Source organism: Ambystoma mexicanum, chromosome 11, assembly GCF_040938575.1.
Source record: "Ambystoma mexicanum isolate Mex_15411 chromosome 11, UKY_AmexF1_1, whole genome shotgun sequence".
Taxonomy (NCBI): Eukaryota; Metazoa; Chordata; class Amphibia; order Caudata; family Ambystomatidae; genus Ambystoma; species Ambystoma mexicanum.
This window is the reverse complement of record NC_090934.1, coordinates 449,662,933-449,678,774: the sequence shown is the minus strand read 5'-3', so window position 1 is coordinate 449,678,774 and position 15,842 is coordinate 449,662,933. Positions and strand designations below refer to the sequence as shown.

The 15,842-nt window shown below is 46.5% G+C and overlaps 1 protein-coding gene across 1 annotated transcript in view; it reads left to right on the top strand.

The window, feature by feature from the left end:
* Positions 1-263: 263 nt before the first annotated feature.
* The window catches only part of LOC138503500 (astacin-like metalloendopeptidase), a 485,620-nt gene continuing 470,041 nt past the window's right edge, over positions 264-15,842 (top strand). Inside the window, exon 1 of the mRNA XM_069623281.1 lies at positions 264-350. Coding sequence (XP_069479382.1) covers positions 282-350 — 69 coding nt within the window. The 5' untranslated portion in view covers positions 264-281. The remainder of the gene's footprint in view (positions 351-15,842) is intronic.

The following is a 15,842-nucleotide window of genomic DNA, read 5'->3' as shown; positions in this document are numbered from 1 at the left end:
ATTGGTAGCAATTCCCTGTTATTTAAGCCTCTGAGAACATTTACCGTGTGCCCGGCTCGCTGCAGTATACATTACATCGCTTGGTGAATTACAATGCTAAAGCCATCTCTGTACAGCCGAGCCACGTCCTGTTTGCGCCTTCACAGGTCATACCAGCCCTTTGTAACTGTCCGAGGGGCGGGGTGGGTAGACCTTGCCCTAAGCCCTGCCCCCTCCCTCACCTCAAGGTATATAGTTAGACTCCACAGGTGCAGGTGGTATTCGTCAATCTGACTCCCACCATGGCGCGGGCCGCTGCATTCCTCGCCTTCGCCTGCCTCCTGGGCTGCACCGTCGGCCTCCCGCTCCTGGTAAGAACTTGGGCAACTAGATGCCGACATAGCGTTTGGGTGTTTGTGGTTGCTTTCTCATTAGTTGCTTAAGTGTTACAATTAACTAAGCCATCGCTTTTCCCTGGACGCTCTACGTTTTGGACACACAACCCCAGTACACAATAGGCGAACAACTGTGATCACTGGATAGCATTAAATAGGAACTTTGAAATTTAAATGTATTTACCAATAATTTCTAGATGAATCGTGGTATGATCGGAAGGAACATAACTGGAACAAGAAATGGGCAAATCTCGAACAAAAAGACGATTTTGGAAATTATTAACTGTAATCGGATGTGAAAATCAATTACGGAAAAGGGTAAGAGTATTAGTAATCTACTATGAATACTAAGCACCCCCCCCCCCCCGATCTAAGGCGGTGTGGTCGCGCGTGCCTTACACTCTAGATAACTTCGCTTGCTGTAACTCGGTTGAACCCTCTCGTGGTCAGAGTGTGTATAGTGATGAGTCTTCTGTTTTAGTATACTATACACCTGTAAACGACTACTTGTATCATGCATTTCACACTTTAATGAAGAAGTAAAACCATAAGCCGGTAGTGATTGCAGTACAAATCAAATTGTGCATTGGTCTTTAAAGCACCGGTTCCCTCAGCGGCGGGACGGGTTGATCGGGGTAGGGTGAAGGGTTTTTAGCTGTGGAAGTAGGACATATATTGTCATTCACATTTTCGATTAAACAAATCACGTTTAGAAATACAGAAGACATCCACATCTGCGCTAATATACTTATTAGTCTGGTAGTGCAGGTAAGCCAGAATGTAATGACCACAACTCCCCCTTCCATCATAACAGGTCATAAGTACCATAATCATGAGACCAAACAGCCAGGTAAGGTGGGAACACTTCGGCCACAAGCTTTATTAGACACTCAGCTATGTGTAAAGAAAACAAACCAAAACAGAATGGTAAAAAACATTTTGGGGAACATGGGATCAGATGAGCAGTGACCTTACTCCACCGTAGGGCCACCTCGAGGCTAGTCCCTGCCGCCCTTCACAGAAAAGCTTGCGACTTTGTAATGACTAAACGTTGAGCCGTGTCTGGTTTTATTGTTCGCCACTTGTTTCCTTCCTTTTATGTGGCATCTTGAAAAAAATGTGGATTATTTTTTTTAAAGGCGTTCGCTCTTTTCCGGGTTTTATCCGCTTTCCATATTTGTTTTGGTTACATGTTGCCTTATTTGATTAGCCACTTGCTTTCTTCTTTTCATCCAGCCTATTTCACTTTATACATTGCCTCTTACTAAGCATTAGCTCTTTCCTAGATTAATCCTCTTATAATCTTTTAGTTTTATGTTGCCTGCTCTCGTTTTTTTTTCCTTTTTAATTTTTATTTTTTTCCTTTTCCAGAGATGTATGTACCCAGTTTGTTTATTATTGATGCTCCCTACCCCTTATGGGTTGGTGGGAGGCTTTTTCTGCCTCAAGTGCACCAGACCTTGCTGCAGATGTGCCCAGTGCCTGGGAGAAGGGAGCACTGAGGGGGGCGGCGCTTGTTCTTCTTGCTGATAGATTTTTATCCATCAGCTGTGATTTTTGGATACTGAGGCTTGAGCCTCATTCCTCCATCTTCTCGGGTTGAGTATATACTTGGTCTGTGTGTCTTGTCACAGTAGGGCTGGTTTCACAGGGTCTTCGCAGAGATGGGCCGCAGGTAGCAGTCGAAGGGGTTTGCAGTGGTGGCAATGAGTCTTCTGATCCAGTGCTTGGCATAAGTTCTTACTCAGCTTTGCTAGATGTTCGTCCAACATCTCGATCTCCAGGTCTCTGTGAAGGTCTGCTATTCTTGTGAAGATTGGAGCTCCAGACGATATACGTAGGGTCTTATCTGAAGACTCTTCCGGTGTCGCTCATGCCTGGTCATCCATGCTGGGGAGGAATATGTCAGGGTTGGTCTGATGATCGCCTTGTAGATGTTGATCTTTGTCCGGAGGGGCATGGACTTGGTATTCAGGAGTGGGTACAGCGCTGCCATCTTTCCTGTTGCATTCTGCTGAGTATTCTCGATGTGGCTTTCCCAGTTGAGTTTGCTGTCCAGGTTCACACCGAGGTAGCGGCTGCTGCTCTCCCATTTGATGGTCATCCCGTTAAGGCTGATGTGTGGGTGCTCCTTGATCTTTTTTTCTGGTGAACAGCTTTGCGGTTCTCTTGCTGGTGTTGAGTTCTATCCGCCAGTCGCTGTACCACTTCACAATGGTATCCAATGAAGCTTGCAGGTTCTTCGCCACTTCCTTTTCGCTGAATGACTAGGAGATGACTACAACATCGTCTGAATACAGCGCCAGGTCGGTCTTGTTGAGATCTTTCGGGATGTCGTTGGTGAAGAGGTTGGTCAGAGGTTCGATCCCTGTGGCACGCCTGCTCGGATGGGATGTGATGAGGACATCTGAGACCGCATGGTGACATGGAAGGTGCGGCCTCCCAGGTAGCTTGTAATGGTCTTCAACAGGTAGTTCGGGAATCCCAGGTCAATCATCTTGTGCAGCAGGCTTCCCTGCCCTCCACATATATAGGTCAAAAAACGGCCTGATAGCAGGTAGCCCCTTTTTGTCACATCAAATGCCCTGTGTCCTCCCTTCCGTCTGGATGGGAGGGGCGCCTTTGATCTGGCTGTCCCGGGCAGGGACTACTTGTTTGGCAGGTGACCGTTACTTTACCCGGCCACCCTCCAGCATGCCCGGGGGACCAGTAGTCTGGGTCCCTTTTGTTTTGCTAGTCCTGGAACCCTCCCTGCACACCTAGGTACCATGGGAAATGCGCCCAGTAGGTGTTGCCCTTCCTCCTGCAAGCCCACCTCCCACCTTATACCTCTGTGCCTTCCACCTCCGGGGGCCCATGTGAACTATCCACGTTATAAATGTAGCAACAGAGTTTAATTACTGATTTGCAAATTAGGCTTTTTATGATGGCGCTCTGTCAACTGAACCGCTTCTCTGAGCTCTGGATTTTGTCAAATAAGGGTGAGGTACAGTAAAGGAAATGTTTTGCCCGGAATAACAGAATTTGGCGAAGTGGTAATGCTGGGATTGGGTGGGCTGTGTCTCCCACATGGTCCTTGCTAGTTTTACCCCAACGATACTCTTTGACATGGCAAATTAGGGTTTTTTGAGTCCTAGGCAACAAACGGCAGGGGTTTACCATAACCAAACAGTACCTGCTCAAGGTACACTCGGAGGGTGCGGCCGCACAGGGGCGCCCCCATGGCTCAGGGGCCTTGCCTCCACCTGTGTTGGCGTGACACTTTTTAATAGGCGCTGTTTGCATGACATTGAGCTGGAGGCAAGGTGTCCTTAAACACACTTTAAAAACAGCAGGGGTGGGCTTATTTTGTTCGGTGGATACAAAACTGAGCCCTCTGCTGTTCTGCATTTGCGGTGGGCAGGGCAGGAGCACACTCATCGCACACAGTGCGCTGGCAGACCTGGGGCCGGCACTGTAACCAAGTAAATGAAGGGATCGAATATTTTCCTGTTTGCGTTACCACTTCAGGATCACAACCCGTAATTTTTGATATGCTCCCTGGGCAAATGTTAAAATAGGCGCGGGCACTTCCTTGAAGGCCACGTCAACCCCTTCTCTCATTTTTATCTAAATAATAAACACGTGGCATTTGAAAGGCAACATTATCAGTCTACTATATGGATACTTGGCATAGGGCACATTTCAATAATGGGCACGTCAACATTTTCTATAACATAGATGCAGAATATAGATCAGTAGCCATAGCAACAAGATTGGCAGTGTTCCCCTATTTTAAAAATATCCTCTGATCTCTACTTTCAAAAATACCTGAGTATCTTCAGTGTAAGAGTGGACTTTAATGTGATGTCTCCTCAGGATATCCATAAGTGATTTTATATATAGATTAAAAATAAGGGGAGTGGGGGACACCACAAATCTGCATAAGGGAATCTGACTGGAATCCTCAAAATTTTACACTTTCTCTACCGGTCAAAAATTATTCAAACCATTGTAGAGCTTGAGTAGAAACTTTCCCACCTCCTTGAGACGCCTCAGCAAGATCTTTGTGGTCTACGTTATCAAATGCAGCGGATAGGTCCAACATAATCAAGTGATATGTCCCCCCTGATCCGCTGTCTCGAAGCTTGTCCCAGACTGTCAGCAATGTAGTCTCCGTACCGAACCCTGGTAGGAAACCAGATTGTGGCGGGTCCAGTAAATTCTCCTTTTCTACATACTCCTGTAATTGTAATGTAACAGTCTTTTCTAAAAAAAAAAAAAAAAATTCCAGGCCATGGCCAACCTGCCACTGGTCTGTAATTTTGCAAGTTTGTGGGGTCTAATTTTGCCTTTTTCAGCAATGGAGTAACAACTGCCCTTTTCAGAATGCCTGTCATGAGAGATTTGTTCACAAACTCTGCAATCAAGGGAGAAATATCGACGCCAGTCATTTTGCTACTAATGATGGCATCACGAATAAGGTGTCGTTCCTAGGTTTTAAGTTTGAGAGTAAAGATTGTAGTTTCCTCTGAAACCTTTATAAATATAAACGGTTTTGGAATAGCTAAACCATCTAATTTAACAGTATCGCCCACATCCAAGGGCTCCTCTGCTTCAATCAACGTTGATTGAGCAATCTTCTGATTCTATTTTTTCCAATAATAATTTTTTCTAAAATAATTATTGAATGCACCTGCCTGTGTTTGTGAAGCTTCTAGAGCTGCTGAGGCACAACTTGGTTCCACAAATTCTGAAATGACTGAGTAAAGTTCTCTCGGTCTACTAGTGGCTTTCTCTATCTTATCCGTGAGAAATTTGGATTTGGCTTCAAAGATGGCCTTTCTATAGTTTTTGGGTAATCTTGATCAATTACTTATTATAGATTTTGCTCTTCCTCCGTTTCTTTTCCAATGATCTCAAATGTCTCCTTTTTGCCGCTAATTCTAATGAAAACCATGTGTTAAACAGTTTCCGGGGTTTACCCTGTTGAAAAAGAGACCTTAGATCAGCGGTATTCAAACTGTGACGCGCCCCCCCCTCCCCCCAGAGGTCCACAGGTGCATCCCTGGGGGGCCCCCCGAGAGCTCAGCATGAAATATAATAATTATTTTTTTTAGATTGGAAGAAATGGGCAGGGGTGGCTCACATGGTCGGGCTGAAGCATGAAACTGTCACAGGCAACAATGAAAAAGTGGCCCGCTGTTGTAAATGGATATTCATTTCTTTAGTCAGACTGGGCCTCATTACAACTATGGCGGTACGGTAACAATGGTGCCGGTAAGCTACCGGCACCACTGTTACCGTACCACCATAGTAATAGTTGTGCTTGCGGGTGCCTGACAGCCCGCCAGGTCTGACCTGGCAGGCTGTGCGGCACCCGCAAGCACAGATCATCTGATGCACCGGCGAGCTCCCCATTCCCATTGAGCCCTACTGGGCTCAAATGGGAATGGGGATCTACCAGTACCGGCACCCACGAAAGGGCAATTATCAGGTCCGCCTAACTCGGCATGACCCGGTAATTGCCCATTCGCGGGTGCCAGACCCGGATGCAACTCTGGCGGCAGCCGTGCCGGTTTTACCGCCAGGGTTGTAATGAGGCCCACTGTTTCAGTAGTATCCAAGGGGGTGCTTTGTGTTAAAATGTAAGTAAATTGTGATATATTCAGCAATAATGGTCAAAATTACTAACTGCATAGTTAAGTAACTCAAACTGGTCCACATTGGCCAAAATGGTGGCCCATTTTGACTGGCCCACAGTAGCATTTTACATTTTTGGTACATGCATTGCCCTATAGGCTAGTCTGAGCCTGGCGGCTCATCCATAATGGCGAGCGGGCGCCCACCCAGTGGTCCCTCACCCATTATGGAGGAGCTAAGGAGCCAGCCCAGTGAAACAGTGAGCACTCCCTCAGCAGCTTTTTCCAGCTGATGGGAGTGCTCCTGGGCTGGCTGAACTGTCAAAGGGAAACACTGTTTAGTTCCCCAGCTGCATATGCTCACTGAGCCATGTGTGTGCTAGGGCAATTTTGCTTCGCCTGCATTCCATAACTCATTGGAAATGCTGGCTGGGGCACTGCATGTCTGTATGTCCGAGGGGGAGCTCCTGCGCCTCCTTGCACATAAGGACAGAGCAGCTTGGAGCAGGGCGTTTAAGCACCCACACACAGGCCAATGCAGAAGGTACATTTATGTTCATTGTTTTTATTTAAACATGTGTATGCTTATGTAATGAGTGAGTGTATGGTGATGGATGCTCATGTGAATGATGGTGATTGCTGTATGAATGTGCAGCGCTTTGCATACACACCTAATCATGTTGATTGTGTTAGGCCCAGTGGGGCCCAGGGGACAGGGATGGTATCTTTTTACTGGAAATCTATCATAGATGTCCAGTACAAAATGTCATGCCTGCCCCCTGCCTCCCCCACCCCCCCGCACCAATTGCAAACTGTTTGGCTATTTACCCATTTTTTTGTTAAAAGTATGCTCTACAATGCAACATTTTAACCTATTATTTTAAAAAAAAGAATTCACAGGGGGAACCCCCCTGAACTCCCCTCACTATGCTCTGTCTAAGGCTTAGATTGTCCATAATTACTGTGCCTTCAAGCAACGCCAATAGTTTTGGCGTTTGCTGCTGTTGCATTTGCAGGCACCAGGGTGCAAGGAGGTGAATGCAAATAAGGACATGTTGAAATGGATTTCTATGACTCTTTAAGATAGCACTGTTTTTTTTTTTTTTTTTTTTTTTTTTTTTTTTAAAGCGACCCTGATGAATAGCTCATAGCTCAAGGGCTCATTTCTGACATGAGGTTTAGCCTGTATGTCACAAGTTTAACTAACCAGCACTGGCTGTGTCCAGTCATCCTTTTATCCTTCTGAGAATGACAAAATGAGAACTTGCAAAATTGGCAATATGTTAGAACCATATATTTTCTAAAACCATGTGTCGTAATGGGCCTGTGTGTGTGGATGCAGGATGGTGTAATGTCATATTGAACCTGGAGTGTTGGTGTGCTTTGGTTCTATGGGTTCATGAAGCAGCTGTGCTGGATGTGGGGGATGTCCAAATATTTCTGTCCATCTTTCTTATCTGTGCTCACAGTCAGGAATAAACATACTTAATAACTTACCTCCTGACTTCAAGGTGGTGTATGAGCCTGAGAATACCCATTACTTCACTGGTGACGAGGATGTCTTGGCCACTGGGAGGGGGCAGCAGGGGAAGAAGTACTGCCCTCCAGGTGTGACATCCATCCCAGAAGGTGCCAGTTGTTTGTGGGCCAGAAGGAGTCGGAGGACCTGCAGAATGGGTGGTGAAGGAGCAGCAGCAGCTTGGGGCGAGGCCCAGGCTGGGTGCCCTTGAGGGACTGTCAGAGCTGGCAGTCCAGGCGGAGTGACGCAGTGATGTGGTTTGAGGCCCAGGGAGGGCGGCCTTTGTGGTTACTGTCTGGGAGATCAGTACAATCAAAGGTGCTTCTGGGGCCCTGGAAGCCGTTGTGCCCGAGCCAGAGGTCCCCAGAGCTTGCCAGGTTGAGTTGGGCCGGCACCAACAAACGAGCAAACTGCTGGCAGGCCATGCTTTAGGGTGCCCGGAGATGCGAAAACCACCTGAAAATGATGCAAACACACATGAAGACATTTTTGAAATGAGAAAGGTGCACTAATATGCTGTCATTAACCCATTACTGCCCAAAATCTACATTTTATCTCGAAAAAGTACCTGGAACGCTGTAGCATTTTATTAAATAAAAGGTAGGCTAAACACCACTCTATCTCTACCCTGACAAGGATTTTCCTGCCTAGAATAAACTAAAGAAAATACTTTTACAAAAGGATCTGTCCCTCACACTTGTATATTCAATAAGGAAATGTATGGGGGGGCGTGGCCTGCATGCAAGAGATGCGGACATGAGCTTCGTGAGCTCCTCCAGGCGCTGAATACATCCTGATCTAACATCCTAATTTCGAGGGTTTTACACCAACAAAACGCACCGACTGAACTGTGATGTGCGGGGCTGCGACTGACCAAGTTTGTTGTGCATATTCGGCCAGATAGCGGAGAAATTTGAACCGCAGAGGACCGCTCCAAGGCATACGTCCAAAATGACCAACAGATCCTGAGCTCGGCTAGGCACCAGGAGCAGCTGTACCGGCTCTGTTGCGGACCTCGGAGGAGGCAACATAATCACCCTCTGACGGCCTCCCACTACACCATATAGTGGCCAGAAGCTGTGGCCAAGGGATCCGCACATAACAGCCTGCGAGGGATCTGCCGAGAAAAAAAAGACAGCAAGATACATGCCCTACCCAGGCGGCACGAATCACGGGGATGTGCGGACCTGGGAAGCAGTGAAGTAAGTGCCCGGGCCCCGCCGAGGAAACACCCAGTCATACAACAAACATCGACGGGACACTCACCAGACAACCAGTGGCAGATACAACCCCTGAAGAAGCCTGCCTGCAGCCGCGTATGCTACGGACTACACGCCACAGACGGGAGGAGTGCCTGCCCTCCCAGCTTTCATGACGGCCCAGAGCGGAAGGGACACCTGACCCCGACCCAGCAGCTCACCTTCCCTGAGTACTGCCCGAAGCAGAGGCCACCCTGCTGGATTTGCCGCCTGCATAGTGGAAGAGGGTAGAGCTGCACCCACTGACTGGGATGGAGAGCACAGCAAGTAAGTCTCCCTCTCCCTGCCGAACTGACTATCAGGACACCGCACCGTGCAGAGGCACCTTCTGAGCCTAGGGCCCAGCCCTGGAGCTTCAACGAGGAGTGCACAACGGAAGCTGGCGGGGAAGTAAGGCCATCCTTTTTCTGGGGAAACGCACGCAACCCCTTGGAAGATACCAAAGAGAAGCAGGCCACCATCCAGGGCACGAAATACAGGCTAGGACTGAACACTCCAAGAGCTAATACTGTCCTGATACCTGCCCGCTGGGGGTCTGCTGCACGAGGCCAGAGGGGGACTGGTGAATTGGTGGATTGCTGCACTCAGAGTACCTGACGCCTTCCTCTACTGCACTGCTACATATACAGTGTTCTAGATTAACACTCCCAGAGTGGGCAGCAACACCTGCTACTAATGAAGAGACTGCCTTATGGACACAGTGGCATTACGCTGGTCCTGAGAAAATTAAATCCTCAAAACGCTCGGACAGACATGCCTTTGAGGGAGGGGGTGGGGGTGGAATCTAGAACCCTGCCAACCCGACCCACGAGAACTGATGCTGCCTTAATCTACGATTTTAGCAACAGAGCACAAACTCCATACAATCTTTGAAGATGGGCAAAGATAGACAGAAGAAAACATCCACACAAAGTAGCATGGATCAGATCGTGATCAGCACTGCGCCGGCGGGCCAATCAACACAACCAACCTCTCCCACTGGCGAAGATACTCATTAAGGGACGTAATGGATGCCATTTCCAGCTCTCACTCCTCTATGGAGATCAAAATGTACAGCATGGCGTCGGATGTCTCCTTGTTGCGTCATGATCTTCAAAAGCTCACCTCCCGAAACGGTGAGGCGGAACACCATATCTCCGAAGCGGAAGATAACATCAACGGCATCATCCGACAGCTATCGCAAGCCCTCGGCCGCCTGAAAACCCTAGAATCCAGGGTGGATGAGGATCCCGCCGCAACAACGTGCATATTCTCGGACTCCCGGAGGGAGAAGGACACAACATAGAGCTAGTTTTAATGGGCTCACGGATATCCTCGTGCCCCACTCCTTCTCCAAATTCTTCTCAGTGGAAAGGGCTCACTGAATGCCTCAGGCAAGCCGACTCCAGGTGCGCTACCCCGTATGGTGATCGCTAGATTGTTCAACTATTGGGATTGAGATGCTCTACTCCAGATGTCATGCTCGAAAGGGACAATTGCGCACAACGGATCCCGGATTGCATTTTTCCCGCATTACACCCGAGATGTGCAACGTGCACGACAATCGTTCGAGCCACTTAAGAGACAGCTAGCTCTCATGAATGTGAAGTACGGCCTGCTCTTTCCAGCACAGCTCAAGATCTACCATAAGGGAACCACGGTACATTTTACTGACCCGCAAAAGGCCTGGAAGTGGGCAGAAGCTCACATTGAGGGCGACTGGACCATGAAACCCATGAAACCAGCGAGACAGAGGGAGGCCCCGGCCTAGACCAGGACATGCCTCCCCTGTGAGACATCCAGAGGCGATGGGACCGCTCCGGAATTGGTAGCGGAGCGAGAGGAACGATGAGCAAGCCATGACTCCGCACCAGAGATATAATGCGGACTGTTGCAGTATGACAGGCTACTTCCTATCCTTTGGTGCTACCTCTGGCGCTACATACGACTTAATCGAATTCGAAAGTCTCAAACAGAAGGCGCAGGAGACGGAGCTCTACGAAGGCCCTCCCCCCCCCCCCGCCCCCCCGCCCCCCCCCCCCCCCCCCACCCCCCTGATAGAACTGTTTTCTTGGAATTTTCTTTTGGTTGAAATGGGGAATGTTGAGCTTTTCTTTTTTTTTTTTTTTTTTTCTTTTTTTGGCAATGTCAGCGATGTTTGTGCTACAGGTACTTCGTGTTGGGGTGGAGTATAGGGAGGGGGAGGGACTGGAGAGTTTGGAAGGTTTTTTTTGTTGCCTCAGGGCTACCGCATGTTTTCGGTATATGTTGAAAAGATGGAAGCACTTATTAGAATACCAAAGCTCTCGAGAAATAGGTTTTAGATACACACCGAACGTCTTTCTTTGCCACAGAGCAAACAAAAGCAATGCCTACACCCGAGTAGGCACCGCAGTCACCCATACCCATGAATGCCCAAATGACCCTACAAGACACTAAGACCCGAGCCTTAAATCCTCTTGCCTGGAACACGAATGGCCTAGAAAACGGTCTGAAGAGACGCCTAGTACAACAGTTTCTGAAAAGACACGGTCCAGATACAGCTTTCTTAACTGAAAACCACCTAGTGGGAACAACCAGCACACTCTTCAAGCGAGCCAACTATCGTACGGCAATACAGGCAGGCTTCATGATGGGAGCAAGGGGAGTAATAATACTGATACACAATAGACTTTCCTTGACCCTTACAAGAGTAACGCAGGACACCAGAGGCATATTCACATATTTGACAGGCACGCTATGAAACAAAACAATCTCCCTGATGGCGATCTACTCCCCGCCTACACTACTAGCCACACTAATAGACAACATTATGCCCTTGCTGGTCAATGACACAGCGGATGTCCTAATCATGGGGGATACTTCAATGATATTGATGATGCACGAGATCGCACACACCTACGCGGCAGGGATCCCAATACCCGAACTAAACTAGCCACATTCGTGGAAGCATTTGGCATAAGATGTGTGGCGCGATCTACACCCTGAGGAAAGGGAATACTCCCATCAATCTGGGCTACATGCGTCACTGTCACGACCAATGTTCTCTCATTATTTTTCTCTATGTGCAGAACTGGTTGTCTATCGTGCGCACATTATTGTCCATGGGTACAGCTGAATGAGGTAAGCCAATTTGTGAGCATGTGTAGTTAGTGAGCTACCATATCTGAATAGAATTTGGAAAGGAATGTCCACCTCCCAATTACTGCAATTTACAAATCTGTGTAAAAGTAACATCTTAGATCACTTTTTTCCAAACACAGCCTAAAAATAGTGTATATGTTATAATAAAGAAAGATAATCAACTAGTCCAAGACGTCAAGATTTGACACCGTACCTAGCCAAAGTACTCCTGTGCAGAGAAAAAGGTGTGTTTTATGCCACTGGAAAGCAAATATTGCATAATAGATATAGCTGTGAATCAATCCAGACAGAGTACAATATGTGCAAAAGGAACATTGGCAACTGAAAGAAATATGGCAGAAAACATGCCCATAGGAGTTCGTGTTGCACTTTAATGAAGTAATTCAAGGGCCAGGAGAACATGCCTAGTTTGTGTAAGGATGTGTAACAATAATTTCACCAGAATAACTGCACCTCAGAATACGATGGTCACAATTCCTGGGCCTCTGCTTACTATCCACATTGTGTTGTCCTGTGAGTTGTGACAACACTTACTTGACACAAGCCCTACAGCTAAGAGACATACACCATCAATTTATACTCCCTAAAAACAGGAAAATGGGCCCAACACAAATGGAAATCAATTAATGCATGGGAGTCTACCCCCTGCTTCTACCGACAAAGCTGCACGGTTATGTTTTCAAGTTATTTACCAGCAGAACAGTGGCATAGGAAACCACTCTTAATAAGATTGATGACTGATGTCAAGAGGAATTATAAAAGGAAAGAACATATTTTAATAAGCATAAAATATCACTATTGGCAACGCAAATTACTTTTTTACTGCCTGAGAAAATAACATTTGAATGCAAGTAGGGTGCATAATGTTATCAGAGCCTTCTTGAAATGCTGACATAGGAAGTAAAATGATCAGGCTAATGATGCTGCCTATAGTTTTGCTCTCCCTTCCTCACCACAGCCTAGACAAAATTCAACAAGAACCTTATTGAGGTTTCAACAAGAACCTTATTGAGGTTTCTTATGGAGCCTGGTTGAAGAAAGTCACATATGTATGCCTTAAGTTAATAGCAGCAATGCTCAGCTGTCCAATAGATTGTGTGCCTTCTTCTGTAATCCGGGACCCCTTCTGCAATTCATTGTTATTACTTAAATATGTTGCAGGGGGATGGTAGAGCCAATAGCCAAGAACATATGATTATATAGAAAAGCCCTCAGCAGCAGAGCATAGATGGAAACAGACGGCACAATTTCCCATTCTTTACCAAACACATTTCTTTTACTGTACTGTAGTACCAAAAGTTTTTGACTTGTTTTTTTTTTTTTTAATTTGCTGATTTGTTCATCACCTAGGAGTGTTCCCCTGTACCCTTCCACCTGTACTCCGCAATCCCCCGGCTCTTCTGCTAGCCCCCAATACTAGTCGACAGAGCACTGTGGAAAGTGAGAGATTGTAGCAGTAAACACATGTACACAATTATTTAGCAGTGCATGCAAGATGTTTTGCAACATACCCCACTGCTACACTATAGTATTATACAAGTGCTCAGTGAAGCCATTTCTGTATAGCAGTTACTGTATAATTTAAGGCCTATGCCCAATGGAACTCTGAACACTTGCAAAGGATGCAGGTTGTTTGAAAAGCATTCTATTATCTGTATCTATCCTCCTCTATCCAACTCTACAAGCCTTCTCACAATCTCTGCTATGTCTCCTCGACTACCCTTGTGGCTCTTTGCCCTCCCTGTGCTTCCTCTCACTTGCTCTTCTTGCTCCACTTTTATGGAATTCTCTTCCCTCGGATATCCCAGAAACTGTCTACACAGATTTTGTTTCAAACTAAAAGCCTACGTTCTCGCCTCTGAGTTATCCTTTTAACCTACCTCTCAGCTAGCAGACAGATAACATTATTCCTCACCTCCCACCTGCCTGTCCCTCACTTCCTCTGCCTCCACGCTAGCACTTGACCCATCAGGGTCAAATTTCCAATTTTGGTTTTATTTAATCTATGTATTTCCACTTATGTATTTACTGTTCCATTTACTCCCCTCCACAACCTGGTCAGAATGTCCCCCAAACTCACCCCATTGTATGAAGCTCAGTGCTTCCCATCAAATCTGATTTTTTTTTTTTTTTTTTTTCTTTTTTTTTTTTTGGTCTATTGTATGTTCTTTTGCTATCAAAAGCATTGTTTTTCCTGTATATAAATAAAATAAATGGAACATCCATTGACCTAATATTCTAGAGGAGTAATGTCAGGCATAGTCCAAACCCATTATCCATTGCAGGCCAAGAAAATGATACTGCAATGTTGCTCTTAGCTTACTGGGTAATGTCAGCAGTGCTAAAGTAGGAGATGCTAAGCATGACATTTGTCTACTCCATACAAGGCAGTATTTGAGTTTCATAATGTGTTAACTTGCAATAGGACCGCTGCAAAGCACTTGCATGACATATATACAAAGAAGAGGAAGCATTATCCAAGTAGCCTGCTTACTTAGTCAGTAGCCAATGTTTGGCTGATAGTTGGGTTAGATAGTGTGGGTGACTCTTTTGGTGAGGCACAATGAACAGAAATTCTAGCGCTTGAACGTTAATCATTTTACAACAAATAAAATATAAAACACATGAATGTAGGTACAAGTCTGGTAACCTGTCATAGAGCCAAAAGAGGAAGAATCAAGGTTGATATCTAAATGTGTTCTGGGACAGAATTTAGTCATGTAAAAGCATTGAAGAATCAAGTATTGGGATCATGGGTGGGTAAGGAACATTATTTGGTTAATGTGTCCAGGCATACATTGCTTAGATTCTGCTGTTCATGGAACCACTTTTTCATATTAGTCTTTAACTTCTTATGGGTGTATTCCTTTGTTGGGGCTTTCAGGTTTTTAAGGTCATGCTTGCATAGTAGGCTAATGCAAATGAGCTATACCAGAATATCAAGATTCATTAGTAATTTTAAGAGAAAGCAAATGCCATAATTGTTTCTATCTTATTAAATATTTTTTGAATAAGTGAGAATTGTCTTTGTCTGGTGCTAAAAATCGTCTGAGCGGCACCCAGAAGCAAGCTGCGCAAGAGCACATCTTAGAGGGACCATTGGTCACGCCTAGATTTTTTTTTTTTTGTACCAGCACCAATACTACACACGGCAACACAAGCAGAATATCTCCCAAGAGGCATCTCGGACCACTCTCCCCTACTCATGACGATCACGACCTGTAAACCACTCCCGACACCGGTATGGAGACTGAATAGTTATCACCTGGGTTCACCGGAACTGATAGAACGCTTACAAAGCTCCAGTAAAACATACTTCGAGTTAAATGAAGGGGCGGTAGACTGTGCTGTTACACTATGGGAAGCCTATAAGCCTGTGATCCGAGGAGAGATAATCTCCTGGACTGCAGCACAAAGGAAAATGCACCTGAAAGCATTGAAAGAGGCAGAGGCAAATGTTAAACGGGCAGAGGAGTCGTACCTGGCCCAGGATCAGCCTGATACAAACTGTAACGCTCACCTGGTATCCACGGGGACGTCACTCAGCCTGTTCTGACCTCTTACAACCTCTTCCCTGGAGTCTACTTGACTGGAGACTGGTCCTGAAACACAGGATTGGTAGAGTTTAACTCCCTATTGTCTGTGTGCTTGAACCCCTTCTTCCCCGGGGTCCAACCCTTCCCTTTGATCCACAGCTCACCTTGTTTTCTTGGAAAGTGTGCTCTCCGTCCTGCTTTCAGCGCAGGGGCACGTTGATTGATGTTGGCTCGTTGCTGCCTAGTTACTTCACTGGCAAGAGTCCGACAGGTAAGTATGAGTCTTTTGAACAGTTCTCTAACTTCGTTCCTTGCCTTCCTTAGATGATGGCCGGTGTCCGGGGATGGCGACGTGCTGCTGAGATGAGTATCGCTGAAGGTGAGTGAGAGCGCGAGGCGCGATGCGACCC